This window comes from Thamnophis elegans, chromosome 5, assembly GCF_009769535.1.
Source record: "Thamnophis elegans isolate rThaEle1 chromosome 5, rThaEle1.pri, whole genome shotgun sequence".
Taxonomy (NCBI): Eukaryota; Metazoa; Chordata; class Lepidosauria; order Squamata; family Colubridae; genus Thamnophis; species Thamnophis elegans.
In genome coordinates, this window is record NC_045545.1 from 76,277,861 (window position 1) to 76,295,173 (window position 17,313).

General features: G+C 36.9%; 1 protein-coding gene across 1 annotated transcript in view; it reads left to right on the plus strand.

Moving 5' to 3' along the window:
• EYA2 (EYA transcriptional coactivator and phosphatase 2) overlaps positions 1-17,313 on the plus strand; it is a 65,856-nt gene that overhangs the window by 17,820 nt on the left and 30,723 nt on the right. Inside the window, exons 5-7 of the mRNA XM_032218385.1 lie at positions 11,909-11,979; positions 15,440-15,617; positions 16,235-16,359. Of these exons, the coding sequence (XP_032074276.1) occupies positions 11,909-11,979; positions 15,440-15,617; positions 16,235-16,359 (374 nt within the window). The remainder of the gene's footprint in view (positions 1-11,908; positions 11,980-15,439; positions 15,618-16,234; positions 16,360-17,313) is intronic.

Sequence of the window (17,313 nt, forward strand, 5' to 3'; positions counted from 1 at the left end):
CAACTGGATACTCAGCATCAATCTTCTTTTACATGTTAAAGTACCTATGATGTTTATTGTACACATTAGCAGTGGTGATTTAGATGTCTCACTGACACAGCCCTTGGTATTTGTTACAATATTCCTTCGGGGAGCCTCTGAAACTTGCTTTTGCAATATAATTTTCAGTACTTCCTCATGAAATGTAAATTACTCTGCATTATAAACTTCAGCTACATCTAGCATCGTGGAAAATATGGGAGATGGAGAGACTGTGTTTGGCAAATTGCCACTGCAGTGGCTTCAGCTTCGTAAAACTAAAACCTGTATAGAAATGCAGTTGTCCCTTTTCTCCCAAGCTTCTCTCACAGCTGGTTTGTATTAGGTGCAGCCTAAGATTGTGGAGGCACAGTTATGCATCACATCACCATGAATGCAAGAGAGGCCTCTGCTCAGGACAGCTTTGCAGTAGTAGCAAAGGCTCCTTTTTTTAAAGAGCTACCAAGTGTGAGGTTTCCTGTGCCAAATGTGCTATGATTTAAAAACCAGTGTGATATGATAGAATATGGGAGATACCCCAGCCAGGAAATGAAAAGGAATGCTGTGGCTCAATCTAGCAGAAAAAGTCTGTTTTGGGCACCTCTAGGTTTGTCATTGCCTTTTCTGTGGCAGCCCCTGCCCTTGGGAACAAGATCCAGATGGCCTCTACTGTTCTCGTTTAAAAGAACCGTAAAGATCTAGCTTTTCATCCGGGCCTTTGGCAAATGAGAGTGGTGACTCTCACCTCATCACACTCCCCATCTTTTTTCTTTCTGTTTTATTGCAACTTCTTTTATCGATGTGAGATTCTCAGAGTTGTTGAGAGTCGAGAGGCTTACAATTTTTTGTAAGCTATTATTTATTAGGGGCAATCTTGTCCTCATTGCATATGGCTTGCCGCTCAAGGACGTAGGTCTGATCATTGACTACAAAGGAACATTTGACCAATGCTAAAATTACAGGTTCTCTAATATGAATAGCGGTCCTCATTTAACGACCAGTAAGCAACCATTTGAAGTTAGAACAACACTGAATAAATGGCACTTATGAACGGTCCATGTAGTTGTGGCCATCGTAGCAAACCCTCAATCACGTGATCATGATTTGGGCGTTCGGCACAGGGGAGTCATCCATGGTGATATAATCAGTGTTTGCTACCATTTCTGATGGCTTTCAACCAGCAAAATCAATGGGTTAAGGTGAGATGACCATATGACGTTGTGGATTCACTTAACAGTGGCAATAGAAAGAGCCGCATCATGATTACAGGATGAGTAATTGGCACATGACAGTTGCGTCAGCAATGGGAAATTCTGGTCCCAATTACCATCATTGAGCAAGGACTAACTGTAGTTGAATATCACTATGTGTAAACATTTTGATGATTTGTTATTAAATAGTATTTTTAAAACAAAATGCCACAGAGATACGGACAAGAAAGGGCTGTTTTGTTTTGCTTTTCCAAAATTATATGTGAATTTAACACCCATAGGCTTGTAATCTTGTCCCACTGTTATTCCCATATTCATTTATCCTTTTGCTTCCCTTTCTAAGTAGTCCCACTGAAGTCTTCCATCTGGAAGGAATTTTGGGAGTCCACAGGTCAGAAAGGGAACATACTGTGGTTGTCCACTCCTGGTTTATTGAGTTCAGCTAAAGGCCTAAATAAATCTTAATCTGAAATCCCATCTAGAAAACTAATTTATTGGTTTTTAATGTGGTTTCGTGGGATAGTGTATATGTAAATGGTAAGTATCATGTGCATAAATGAGAGCTAATCCTTAGCAAGAAGAATTCATGAATATGTGATAAAGTCTTTTAAAATAGTTCTCATTTCTTCTGTATCTCTATGGCTCCTAATTCAAATCAAATTCAGACTACAACACAAAGCAATAGCTGAAGTGCTTGGATCTTATGGAAAAGGAATTCTGCATTTAGTCTAAAGTGAGCAGCTGCCTCTTGTTCATACATTTTACCAGAATGCAGTTACAGCCAAAAGAAAGATACATGTGTAAAACTTCTCACATGTGAAATTCATCTTTAAACACCCAAGAACCCTGAACCAATACATTACGGGATGGGAACCAATTTCCATTAGCAGAATTGAATTACTCAGAATGTCTTCCAAGCTGGCAACTGCAATAAGCTGAATCCAGAGACATAATAACCTAAATATACCAGGAAACAGACACCTCAAAACTTGTATTACAGCTTTCCCTTTGCCATATTTTTTTCAAACTGTTTTTAAATTAGGAAACATATCATAGGGCAATCTGAAACTATAAATTATCGCCCACAGGGACAACCACATGCATATGGGATGCCCAGAATCTGGATAGGAATCCAGACAGGAATTCAGATCGTGCTACATCTGTTCTTGAGAATCAGTTGTAGGTGTTATGACCAATAGAGCCAGTTTAGTATAATGGTTAAGGCATCAGGCTAAAAACCAGAAGACCATGAGTTCTAATCCTTTAGGCACAAAGCCAGATGGGTGATTTGAGGCCAGGCACTCACTTTCAATCCTAGGAAGGATCCAATGGTAAACCATTTCTGAACAACCTTAGCAAGAAAACTTCAGGGACTTGTCTTCCTTGTTCATCACAACAAATATAAACAATGTTAGTAACTTATGACCTCTTAAAATAACCTTATTCCTATAGCTCAACTCTTTATCTATAATAAATCCTTAAAACTTGGTCATTCAGTCCTAGTTAGCAACAGTCCATTAAGATTACCAAAGATAGCAGCACTTCTATTTTAACACTCATCAAATAAATCAACTTTATATTTTTTCCATTCACTTTTAACAATCATGATCTTTAGTTCTTCCAAATAATGTCCCAGAGCTTTATGTCTTCCCATTTTTTCCATTTGTCCCATCTCACAAAACTCTTCGTGTACGTGTGTGTGTGTGTGTGTGTGTGTGGTGTGTATGAGTATGTGTGCTATATATGTATGTCCTTAAACCAGTATTTAAAATTTCTTTCAAGAAGGATTGAAAGAGATTCAAATAGTACTTTTCATTCCAAAAGTTCGTAATAGCAGAAAATCAATTAATAGGAAATTTCCAGTAATAATTAGAAAAGGAAGTATGTGAGCAAAAAGGTAAAGGTTCCCCTTGCACATATGTGCTAGTTGTTTCTGACTCTAGGGGTCGGTGCTTATCTCCGTTTCAAAGCTGAAGAGCCAGCGCTGTCCGAAGACATCTCCATGGTCATGTGGCCGGCATGGCTAAACGCTGAAGGTGCATGGAATGCTGTTACCTTCCCACCAAAGTGGTTCCTATTCTTGTACTTGCATTTTTACATGCTTTCAAACTACTAGGTTGGCAGAAGCTGGGACAAATAACAGGAACTCACTCCATTATACAGCGCTAGGTATTTGAACTACCAAACTGCCGACCTTTCTAATCGACAAGCTCAGCGTCTTAGCCACTGATCCACCGCATCCCTTATGTGAGCATACAGCATGTCAATCAAGGCATCCACCAGGGTTTAGGTGAAGATGGTTTTCTGTCATTTCCCAGAGCAATAAACCCATTGGACACCGCTTTTCTAACTATTTTGAACAGTTTTGTTCAAAACAGTAATTGTTTTGAACATTGGGGGAAGATTCCAAATCTTCTCCCTCAATATAGGGAATTGGCTAATATAGTCTTTCAAGCAACTTGAGGTAGCATACTTAATTTTCATTTCTCCCTGTTGTAGCATATTAATCTCAAAAGCAGTTTATTCTTAAATACAATGGTTAGGCTCACACATTACTAGTAGCTTGTTGCAATATGTGACTGGCCCATGGAATTATAGCATAAGTATGTGCCTGGCCAAAGTTGACCCAGTAGACTCCATGATTCTAGAAGAGGGATTTCTGTTTAGGAGTTGCAATTAGTCTTAGGCTGGGATACTAGCAAAAGAAGAATTCAGATTATAATTTCACGTAATTAGAACTATAGTTCTATAATCTCCTAGCCATATTTGCTGGGATGTTTATGTACTCTAGTCTAAGATTTAACTAGTAGATTAGTTAGTTTTCTCAACAAAAGAAGATTTTTACATGAAAAAGCAATTATTTGATATTTTAAAATACTGATTATAGTGAACAATAAGCATCAGTTGTGTTAGACTTGGTTATAAAAATATGTTTTTATATTGTGTTTGCTTATTTAAATATATAAGTCATACTGAAAAGAAATACATTGATTTTGGAGGAACTCATGTAGATTGTAAATATAGCCATTTTCCTAATAGCAATCTAACAGCATTGGCCAGTGGAAAATTTTAGACTACTGGCAATTGCTCAAATTTCAGTGACATGTACCCATGCACACGTGCATAGGCAATACTTCGGCTGTAACCAATTTGTTTTTTTTGGGGGGGGGGGGAATCACCAGTTAGTTGATTTCTGGTAAAAGGTTGCTGACTCTTGTTCTAGGGCAGGGGTGTCAAACTCACGTCATTACAGCAGTGTCACGTGCCATATCAGGACTTTTTTCTCCCTTCGCTAAACCGGGAGTGGGTGTGGCCAGCACGTGTTGCCTCTGGCCCACAGGCCGGAGGTTTGACAGCCTTGGTCTAGGGCAGTGGTTCCCAAACCTGGCAACTTTAAGACTTGTGGACTTCAACTCCCAGAATTCTCCAGCCAGCTCTGCTTCAATTCTGGGAGTTGAAGTCCACAAGTCTTAAAGTTGCCAAGTTTGGGAACCACTGGTCTAGGGTTTTTATATTAGGGCAGTTACATTGAAATTACTTGCAAACTTGTAAATCTAGTATGGTTCAAACAGGGAGAAAAGATTTAGTTGCATCAGAAAAACCTGAACAAAGAAGTTAGTTTTAGGGACAATTAGGGGGGAAAATCCCAAATCAGATCTCCAGTAATGAGCTGCTACTTTTCATAATATTTATGTTTTTAAAAAGCTTAAGGAAGCAGAAGAAAGAGTGTTAGTTGTAATGAATGAGTGGAAACAGGTAGAATACTCAGCCAGGGCATCTGATTTATGCCAGTACATCAAAGAAATGGTAACATCAGAGCCCAAATGAAGGGAAGACTTTTCCAACTTTATGCAGTATAAAATAGCATGTCTGTTGATGCAACTTTTGAAAAAGACTTGATTCAGCGTACGATTAGTAGCCCTCCATCTGGTTCCACTTTTAAAATTATTTGTTCATTTAAGTAGAGCTACAGTACAATATTGAGTACAGCTGGAACTTGATGATCACTGATTAACTGTACCTTCACATATAATTATTAAATTGCTTATTGATTAGGATATTTTATATCTTGATTAAAGTACCTCATTAACTGATTATAAGAATGTATATTAGCTGATTTAAAAAAAAACTTTTCTAGCTTAGGGCATCTTTTTATATGCTAAATATATTATGCATAGAAACAGGATAGAAACATTTACATAGTATTGAAGGCTCATTTTATATCTGGCAGTTTAATTTTATTGCATTGGCAGAGTTTTTCTCCAGTATTTTAACAGATTGGATGGTCAAAAGAGACTTCAGGGTATGTTTGAGGTAGGGCCACATCTGTAGTTCAATGACAGGAACACATTTTTAAAAAAACATGAAAGAAATTGCAAATGGAATCTGTTTCTCGTGAAAGGCTGCAGATTATTTCATTCATAGGCTTACTAATGGCCTCTCTCAGTTTGCAAGTTGCTCTTATACATTCAGATGTCTCATTTCACAATCCATCATTACGGAAGTCTGTAGAGCAAAGTCAATGTTGAGTGTCCCTACCGAGTACCGTCCAGTACTGAATATCCAAAGAGCTGTTCTCCTCTAATATCTAAGTTGTTTTATTACCAGCTAAATGTTCTCTGGGTTACCTGTGAATGAGGGCATTGTGACATTTTAGAAGCTGATTTGATTGAACCCATATGTGAACTATGCTCCATGTGGAGAAGATCCAGAAGGGAAAGTTCTTGGCGTGCGGTTCTCATTTTAAAGAAATACATATGATTGAATGGAAGCCGAATGTCTCAGACCCACCAGCAGAATAGGGGAATAAATGTATCATTTACCCATCTGCCCTTCCTGTTGCAAAGGTCAGAAGCTCTAAAAATTAGTAAAGAGTCTGAGCAGCTTTGTCGGCATGTTGTTTATGGAGAGCTACCACACAGGCATCAATTTGCATCAGACTTACACAAACAACTTGTACATTTTTTTCTCCCCCTGTGCAGGTTTTGCATCAGACACTCCCAAAAGAGTCACCAGCTGGAAGTCAGCTTCCTTTGGCTGGATTGAATTCAATAATTTCAGGAGCTACTATGAAAAATATAAAAAAAATTTAAATTTAATTTATTTATTTATTTATTTTCAAAACAAACATATATTGTAGAAAGTATATCAGCTGGTTACAAAAAGCTTTTGTGCATCTCTTCCACCGTCATCAATATAATTCATATTAATTCAAATATCTTAACTCAAATATTTACTATATTAACATCATCATACCTCCACTTTTATTTGACTACAGTTATTTAAACATCCTTCATCCTTAAGTATACCAAGATTCAATACATAACCACATGCTGGCATTTCATTTACTTATTTGTAAAATCCTCCATTAACATTAAGTCCTCATATCCTGTTTTAGCTAAACATCCATAATATTTAATACCAAATTTTTCTAATCCTCCATGTATATAATTTATTATCATTATCCTTTCTTTATTTAACTATATCCTATATCATAACATTTTCCCCCTATTAGTTAAAACTTAACTGTATATAGTTTTGTTTTTTTATTATAATTATTATTGTTATTAATAATATTTATATATAGTCCAAAAATATTTCTAACCTTCCCTTCTCATATCCAATTATTACTTATCATAACAACTCAACATTGTATACATTACTATCATTATCAATTTTTATTTAACTATATCTATTACCAATGGATTTAGCTAAGTTTACCTAATTTTGAATTATACTCTTCCATCTATCAATCTGTATCTCTCCAATAACAGAACAGTCTTATATCTACTGCCATTTGTGGATCCAATTCTCCAAACATATTTTTGAACGAGTCCATACGAAGTAATCTTTGCACCGTCTTGTTTGTGGTATCTCTCATTATAATGTTGACGCCCACCTTTTGTTTCCTTTATCAGCTTGTCTTTAATTCTCAGCAGTGTTATCAAATGTTTTGCAAATAGTATTTCATAATCCATAAATTCTTTAGTATTTTCTTCTCCTTCTATGTCCTGTCCTTTGAAGTAAATTTTCTCTCCATTTAACTCCTCTTCAAATATTCCATTCTTTCCTCCCTCAGAAATAAACCAATTGTCACAAATATCAACAAGCTCAAATTCTTTATCTCCGTTTTCCATTTCAATTTTTTGAATTTCCATCATCTTATTTTGCATTTGGTAAACATCCTCAGTTTTTTCCTCACAATTTGTTGCCAAAAACACCAAATAATCCAATTTTCTCTGAATTCTTTCCTCTGTATCAAACACCCTCTTCAAACCTGAAAGTATTGCTTGGAGAGACGCTTGAAGAGACGCCATGTTTATACACAGTTGTATTTTTTCTTAAAAGCTCAGCAAGACTGATTCGCAAGTGAAAGCAGACTACAAAGGGAACAGCTGTACAATCTTATCAGATCTTAAGCCAGAACAGCCAAGCAATAAAAATGCCAAGATGTAAACAGTCAATTTGTAGTCAATTAGCTTACGGAGAGTCAGAAGAAATGTTAGAGTGATCCATCCATTTGAAAAGGTTTACTTAGAATCAGTCCATGTAAATAACATTTAAAAAGTAAGATAACCACTGTCCAAAACCATTAGAAAGATCAAAATCGCTGCTAAGTTCTTCTATTCTTTGATTTAAGTTAGTTTTAAGATTTTTTAGGCAATCCATTTTTCTTTAAACAATAAAAGTTTCTTACCAGCTAAAACACTTCTTCTCTAAATTGCCCTGACTTTGTCAGCCTTGAAAGACTGGAATTTTTACTGCCAACCGAAGACTTTAAACCTGCTTTTCTCAGAGATTTGCGATATCCCCGAGATCAGCAAGATGTAATCTTCCTATTCACCATCTCTTCGGGATGATTTAGGTCCGTTAGAACCCCCCAGCAATAAAAGTATCAAGTGCGATCTCAGAGCTTTGAGATCGCACATCGTCTCGTCACGGCATCCAGGCTCCGCCCCCCCAAAATATAAATGTTTTGAAGTTTGCATAATTATTAAGAACAGCTAGGCCAAAAAGATGGAGAAGCAACAATCAAGGGCAATTTCTGGAAAGAAAAAAACTCGCAGCGGAAAGACATATTTCTATTTTCATTCAGGTTATTGAGATACCCATGCTAAGCTATACTTAGTTTTAAACATGATTTCCTATGCTGCTGCAGTTAGAAAGATTTTATTTAAAACGTTCTGACAACAAAATCTGTCTTTCTGTAACTTAAGTCCATGATTCCCTCATTCTGGGACGCTAGAAAATCATCATTTTTTTCTATTTCTCTTCCAGTCCTGTGTTTTCCATCATTGCTCTTTTTTCTTTTTTGCAGTTTGCCTGAATATATCTCAAAATGTAGTGCCAGAACTAGGCACAAGGGTGAAAGTGCAGTCTAATGAATGCAAATGAGAATGGAAATACTACTTCCTGTGATTTGGAAAAAGTGCTTCTGTTTACTCATTAATTATTCATTAAACAAATTTATATAACACACACTAACACACACAAGTGATTCTATCAGCTTACAACATTTTAAATGTTTTAAAATCCTTTGTATAATTATCTATCATCTCTATATAGCTATCTAGCTATATAGCTATCTATAGCATATGTATAAGTATGGGTAATATGGGTGTGTGTAGGTGTGTGTATATACACATATACACCAGTAGTGGAATTTACTACCGGTTCTGTGGGCGTGGCTTGGTGGGTACATGGCAGGAGAAGGTTACTGCAAAATCCCCATTTCCTCCCGATCAGCTGGGACTCGGGAGGCAGAGAATAGATGAGGGGAGGGCCAGTCAGAGGTGGTATTTACCAATTCTCCGAACTACTCAAAATTTCTGCTACCAGTTCTCCAGAACTGCTGAGAACCTGCTGAATGCTACCTCAATTCTGGCACTAATTGTTCAATGTTATTCAAGTTCTCTTAAAGTACTCATCAGGTATCTTTGTTCTTTCCTGCTGTTTGGAAGATCTCTCATAATTTGTAAATTAATTGCATCTAAAAAAGTTTAAGGAAGTGAGGCTTTTATGAATATATCTATAAGGCCAGACAGAGGTTTTGAGTATAATATAATCTCAGCCCCCAAGCCATTCATCTCACAACTAGAGACAAAAACTCAATTACTGTGATCTCATCACGAGAAGTAACTATCTAGTGCACAAATGGGCAATTTCGTAACTCTGCGTTTCCGGAAAAAAAATTGTTAGCCAGAACCTGCCACCAGGCCACTGATCCTTGCTATGGTGCTGTTCCTGCTTATGGAGACACTCATGGGGACATTTAATCCACCATAGGCCCTCACCTCCTGTTTCATTCCCATTCCATTGGAAGGCATTGCCCTCTATACTTAAACTTGCTCTACTGTTATAAGTTACTTCTGCTTTGGATAAAGGGATTCTTTGTTCTTCAACTAAAGCTAGGACAGCTGCTGAAAAAAAATCCTCATTTTCATTGTTAGGGAAAGAGTTTCCATGATTTCTTTTTTCTGGTGAAACCAAATAAACTACTGTTTTTGCCTCAACTGTATTGTCTTCAGTTCATCTAGTCCAGCTCTTTAAATATACAAGAATTTTCTTTCAGGTGCTGAGTGCGCTTAAACAGCTTTTTGTTTGTTTGTTTGCTTGTTTATTTGTTTTCACAAGGTTTTGGAGATGCAAAGTTGTTCACTGATAGATAATGTCTATGATTTATCTCCTGGACATGAATTGTCCAGTAAGAATTTCTTCTTTTGGAGTACATAATGGTTTAGGCTTCCACCCTAAGGCAGAATCCATATTGAACGATCGTGACCCAGCCTCTGCTTTTAATCCACCCCACGCCCTTGTCAAAAAAAAAGTTTTTAAAAGCCAGATGTGACAGCAAATTAGTTCTGGAAGTAGATTCTCTTCCTTGAGTGGTTTGATTTTGGGGGGGGGGGGGTGAGATTTATTTCTCCCTTCATGTGCTTTTGTGACTGTGTTTGGCAAGCTGCAGTTTGTTCAGCTGTCCATTCTCCTGCTTAATCCGGGGTCTTAAAATAAAAACAAATAAATGGATATTCAAAAAAAGGACATAGCATGGAGATACCCAGAAGTATTTGTTCCTGCACTTTAGCTAAGAGAATATTTCACTGGTCCCACGCATTGATTCTCTCCTATGTTTAAAAGAACTGTCCGTATCTGCAATTAAAAGAAAACTGCATCAGGGGATTGATTTTTTGAGTTCTAGTTACCCAAAATAAGAACAGAAACAACAATTACTTCATGCTCAGTGCACAGTCAGGGATCCAGAACAAAATTCAGGAACAATAGGAAGCCTTGCCTTAGTAATAAAGTCTAAAGTGTAAACATCGTCAAAGACTTCCAATGTGTTTCTTGTACATATTACAATTATGAGTTCTAATTTTATTCACTCCGATACATTTTTAATAAGAGGCACCCTCAAAAAGTTGAAGGTGGGGTGTTAGGGGGGAGGGGGGGAGGGGGGATATATAGTATGTGTTAGATTTTAAAGTAACGCGACTGCACTTGTATACTGTTGCTCTTTAATTTCACTGTAAAAATAGGACAAGCTGAATATATTAATAGATAGTAGAAATACACCGAAGGGAGGAGTAGAGGGATAGAAGAAAGAGGGGGAGAGAGGGTGGGAGAGAGGATGGGAGGGAGGGTGAGAAGGAAGGGAGAAAGTTTACTGGAAGAGAGGAGTGGAAGAGGGGGAGGGGAAGTAGGGTAGAGGGGAATGTTGGAGGGAAGATGGAAAGTTGGAGGGGGGCGAAAGAAAGGGTGTATGGAGGGTCGAGGAGGTACATTGGGTTTCTATTTTTGGGGGTATTGTTGACAAGAGAAATGGCTGTGTTTATTGTTTATTGTTATATGGCCCCGGTTATGCACAGTATATATGTGACTGTACGAAATGAAAATGGAAAATAAAAACACATTTACAAAGAAGAAGAAAAAAAAGTAAAATAAAAAAGTTGAAGTTTCTAAATTTTAGAATTTCGAAGTTACATAGGAGAGATGCAGGAAATCCTATATGAGTTTCAAATAATTAAGATTCAAATGACTGGATGGATCTTGAGATCACCTTGCCTCATACTGTATCTGTAGGTAATTGAGTTAGCCACATCTAAGAGACAAATAAATGTTTACTACATCCAGAAAACCTTAGTTTCTCCATTTGCTTTTTTAAAGTTAGTAGATTGTGGGAAAGACCTGAATTCTAAAATAATGCTAGCTAGAGTGAACAATCCTGGGCTCAGTTGGCTGTTTTTGTGATGAGGTTTATAGCAGCAGATTCTTAAGATCAGAAACAGGTGAGTGACATATAACCCTGGGGCCAAAAGGAATCTCTTAATCTCTTTTCTGGGAAATTGGAATTGCCTTCAGGACAGTATTGCAAAAATTATACGTACAGGTTTTTTTTAATTCTTTTAAAGATAGGTGATACATGGAAATTACAATGTAAGCCCTACAAAAGGCTGAACATAATTTAAAATGAACCAAACCAATCTTACCAAAATGTCTCATTCACCAGGGATTCCTAGGCTCTCCAAGGTTTAACTTTAACCCCTAGCCACAAATCCTGATCTAAAATTTTCATTTCTGTTTGTCAGATGGTCCATCAAATCTATTTAAATTGAGCCTAATAACGTATCATTTATTTTCTCATTTATTTTGCTTTCTTTTCCTCTCTCTTTTTGGCATAGGTACCTCAGGGATTTACCAGGGACCTAATGGCCTGACAGGTTCTGCAGGGTTCAGCACAGGGTTGCATCAGGTACAACTTCCGTTTTTTAAAGTATGAATAGATGGTTGTTTTGTATTGAAAATATTTATGGGTGGCCTTTCCTTTCCAGCCTCTTAAGTTGCCATCAACTAGTCACTATGAAAATGAATGATAAAGAAAATGAATGATAAAATATCTTGGACTCAAGATGAAAAACAGAATATTCAGCTCAGCAAAGTCAAGCAAAACTAATTGGTGAAAACGACAGAAAAACAAAAAGCAACACATTAAATTTACATATACATTGTTATTCCAACAGGACTTAAGAGATCTTTTAAGAGAGTCACAGGTTGAAAGAGATGACAACTTGGTCCTAAGCCAATAAGAACTTGAATGCGGTCGTAGAACATTACCGATCTGTGTAACAATAGAATTGGTATAATAGAACAATTGCAGATTCTGATCATTTTACTCCCATCATGATCTGGATTGCACCACTTGAACTCCCTGATAAAATGTAATAATTTTTTTTTATATTAGTAGAGCAGTTGTAACTGTTTCTACTCTTAGGAGCAAAAGATGAGCCAGAATAGATATCGTCATTTCTATCTGAATGTTCAGATAGGTATCAGTTTCAAATTAGTATCAGATCTAAGTGATCAAACTATATGTTTAGCACTTTAGAAAGAATGCAGGCACACATAACATGGTATTAGAGATCTCGGTCTGAAGTAGTCTACAGCAGGGGTCCCCAATCCCCAGTCTATGGATCAACACCAGGCCACAGAATGCCAGAAACCAGGTCTGCACAAGCAAGCATGCCCCATCCATCCCATTCAGCAGCATGCAAACCAGCCCCCCTCCCCCGATCTGCGGGAAAAAATCTCTCCATGAAACCAGTTCCTGGTGCCCAAAAAGTTGGGGGACACTGGTCTACAGTACAGTAATTCTGTTTGACTTGTCTTAATAAAAAATTCTTTTCTGGCCTTATGCATATATTATATCAGTTCAAAGAGCTGTAACCTTTATGGAAAGTAGAAATATGTAGTTGGTTATATGTATGTTAAAACTATAATCAGAATCTCTTGCTGTTTCTATTCTCCTTCTCACTAGCTCTGTGTAGTAGTTGTTAAACAATATGAGTAACAAACATAATTCTGTAAATCAAATACTGGGACAAGTCATCCACCATCACCTTCTAGGATTCATTGTTCAGGAATTGAAATTACCATACTTCCTTAAGATTTTGTTATTCAGATAATAATTAATCATATCTTGATATTTGGAGACCAAAACAACTAGCATGCATGTGGACACCCACAGAACTCAATAGCTTGACAGGAAACCTAGCAACAACTGCTCTCAAAATCATTTCCTTCTCTTTCCCCTCCCTCCACCTCCACCTCCATCTCTCCCTTACCCTTCTCTTCCTGCTCTGGCCAGCCTTGGTCCTTGGTCAACACTTCAGTTGCAATGGTGAAAGCATTTCACACAGTACTGTAAGAACAGCTTAAAAAAAGAAAAACGATCAGTTCCCATCATCGTGTAAAGTCGTTTCTTTGCCATGCTTGGCTTTAGATAATCATCGGTTGGTTCTGTTTTGCTTTGCTTTTTAAGCTTTAATATATCACATGGCAACTTTTGTGAGTATGCAGCGGGGAAGGAGGGAAGATGACTTTCCTGATTTTGTTTTCCTTTTACAAACTACGTTTCGTGTATGTTCACTCTTGTATGTGTAAATCATATCTATAAATAAATGGTGTAAATCCATTATATTTAGAAAAGCTTCTGGTTAGGTTGATGCAGTAATCCAAGTATGAAATCACTCCTTTTTTCTTCTTCACACAAATGATGAAATGAACATTTAAGGCTAAATTCAAGTTCTATGGGACATAAAATGTTTAAGAATTAAACTCTTAAATTCTTTTTCCATAAGCTTTGAAAGCAGATTCCTCGGGAGAGGGGTGTGTGTGAAATTTAGTCCATGGCAGACTAATTAAAAAGGATTTCGAGAAGAAAACCTTGGCCTCAGTCTCTAGACCTGAGTGAGCAATCATCAGTCCATGGGCTGAAAAACAAACAAACCTGGATACATTTTTTTTGCACCCCCCCACACACATAGAGTGCCTGCAGGCCTGTACATTTGTAGTTTAACTATGAGAGATGACCAGAATAAAAATTCCAAAAATCTATTCTATAAATGAACAACTTTTCTATATTGGCTACTTACAGGATGTTTTGCTTGCATAGAATAATTAAAATTATATGGCTACAGAAGCTATTGGAGTTGTCAGAAATGGCTAAATTGACCATTTTGTAAAAGAAAAGAACATAAGTACTTTTGCTGCTACATGGAGACCACTTCTGGACTTTGTGTTTGAGATGGGGGGTGGAAATGAAATTTTGATTTAGGGTTTTACTGAATAGATTGGTTTTTATAGAAATGGCTAGTTTATATTACTATGGAAAAGTAAAAAGCTGAGATTCAATGTTAATGCTTTATTTTACTGCAACAGAGTGAGTTGGAAGTCAATGTTTTTCTTTTCTCACTCCCCCCTTTCACTTCTCTTTTCCCACCCACCCCTGTGTCACCCTATTTGCCTTTGTAATTTTGTATTTTATTCTATAATCTAATAAATGTTTAAAGATGACTAGATAGATAGATAGATAGATAGATAGATAGATAGATAGATAGATAGATAGATAGATGAGAGGGAGAGAGAACGAACAGAAATCATGGGAAGGAAGAGAGACCCCATTGATCCTGATGTAACTTCACTTCCCCTGTTTAGAGAAAGAAAAGAAAGATTTTCATTATATAGGGGTTATCCTGGGAGTTAAAGTCCACACATCTTAAAGCTGCCAAGATTGAGAACAGAATATTTCAGCCCCTCTCTTTGAATTATAGTTCCACTTCTAATTGTGCCCCCCTTAGTGATTGCCATTTATAGTTAATAAAAGATGTACCATGCAATTTGGCCCTCATTTCTTTGCTAATTAGAGCTTAAATCAAAGATAATTTGGCTCGGGGCTTGTGGTTTTGGATAGCAAAATACTAGGGGCAATAAAAATGGGACATATACACTTCTTCTATCTTTCTTTAATGGCAAATATCAAAAGAATTAAAAAAATATTTTAAAAAAATAATCTTTTTTTTCTACTTTAACAAAGAGCCAGTTTGATCTAGCAACTAAGGCACCAGGCTAGAAACCATGAGACTCTGAATTCCAGTCCTGCCTTAGGTATGAAAGCCAGCTTGGGTGACTTTGGGCTAATCACTCTCTCCCCCACCTCATAGAGTTTTTGTGCAGAAAAAAGGAGGAGGAAAATTATGTATGTTCGCTACCTTGAGTTCCCTTTAAAGTAATAAAGGTGGCATAAAAATCTAATAAAGTTTATTAGAAAAAAGATGTGATCATTAATTAAAAATATGTTTAAATGTGTCAGAATCTGAACTTGGCCCACTGGGTGCTTAGATTTGAGAATAATTAGAGTTCTGTTTCTTTCAAAGGAGTATTCTTCATATCCCAGCTTCACACAAAGCCAGTATTCACAGTATTACAACTCTTCCTACAATTCATCATATATGTCTGCAAATAACATTAGCCCATCAACCATCCCAACGTCACCTTATTCTGTCCAAGAGTCGTCACACAACGTTAGCGGTCAGAGCACTGAATCACTTCCTGGTAAGGGCTTCGAACTAGAAATGTATTTTTCATTATTGAATTTGTACATTAATCTTTTAAACCTTCATTTCAACCAGGACTTAGGTACAGATCTTATTTTTAGTCGCAAGTGGGACTTAATTTTGCTATTAAGAATAACTACACGCAAAGTATTTTTTGTTTTTGACATTTTTCTGTGATTTTGAAAAAAGCAGAAGAAAATTTACATTTCGTTGACTTTGTGATTTTCCCTAAAATAATAACTATTGCATTCTTTTAAAAATGCATTTCTGTACCTATAAATATATAATGATATAATTTGCAAACTACACAATGGTCTCTGTATTATGGTAATGATGATTCCAGGCTAACATCACAAAGTATAAACAAAAACTTGGTCATTCACTGATCGTTATGTATATGCTGAGAAATAATAAGAAAAGCTAAAGAATTGGCAAAAAAAACCCAAACTTTTTCATCCCTTTGCAACAGAGAAAAAAAATCAGAAATATTTTACGAACTTATATCTGTAATTTCTGCTGTTGGAATGAATGTTGCTTTGATATTTTGGGCACTTTGTTGAAACAGCCTAAGAATAATAACTTAGGATGTTACTTTAAGTCAGATTCCTGTTATAGGTGAATATACAACACCTGTAAAAGGCATAGAATCTGACAGACAGCACAGGGGAACTGATGGAAAACTACGAGGACGATCAAAAAGAAACAGTGATCCATCCCCGGCAGGAGACACTGATATTGAGGTAAGAGTAATAAAGGTTTCTTACTCCCTTTCTTTGATGCTTAAATCTGGCATCTCCAACATGGTATTATGAGGCATTAATGTGATCCAGAATTTTTCATTATGCCTACTAGATTTCCTGACCCACCTGAATATTATTTTTTCTAAAACCTTCCTTTAACCCCAAAAATGAAAAACCAGCATGTTGCGAAGCAAAGTGGCCTTCTCCAGCCTCAACTCCACTTCCAAGAATGCTTGCGGGAGCTTGCTTAAAAGATGCTAGAGTCCAATGCTTTCTTTAGAACTGCTCAGGAGAAAAATATTAGAGAGAACCAGAGGTGGAATTGTCCTTGGGGGAGGTGGTGGGAGAGCTAGGGCAGGTAATTTTGGGAAATCAATGCTTCATAATTACTTATGTCCTCATGGCAACTGTTTTGTGAATGGAGCATCCTCTCCCCTTTTGGAAAAACACACACTACCATATTATTAAGATTTATATTTGCCCACCAGCTTAAAAAGTTGGGAATTTTGCATGACATAAAACATAATAATGTGAGTGTTGTATGCCGAGAACAGGGCAGTGAATGCCTAATAGCCTAATGGGTGGTGCAGTGGTTAGAGTGCAGTATTGCAGGCTACTTCAGCTGACTGCTAGCTGCAGTTCGGCAGTTCAAATCTCACTGGCTCAAGGTTGACTCAGCCTTCCATCCTTCCGAGGTGGGTAAAATGAGGACCCAGATTGTTGGGGGAAATATGCTAACTCTGTAAACCCTTTAGAGAGGGCTGTAAAAGCACTATGAAGCTGTATATACGTCTAGATGCTATTGCTATTTTATAAGAAACCTTTGAATATGCTGAATTCATGTTCAAAGGACAAAAAGACACATGATAGTTGTCTTCACATATCTGAAGGGCTGTCATGGAGAAGGAGAGGCAGATTATTTTGCATTGTCCAAATGTCAATAACATTTTCAGC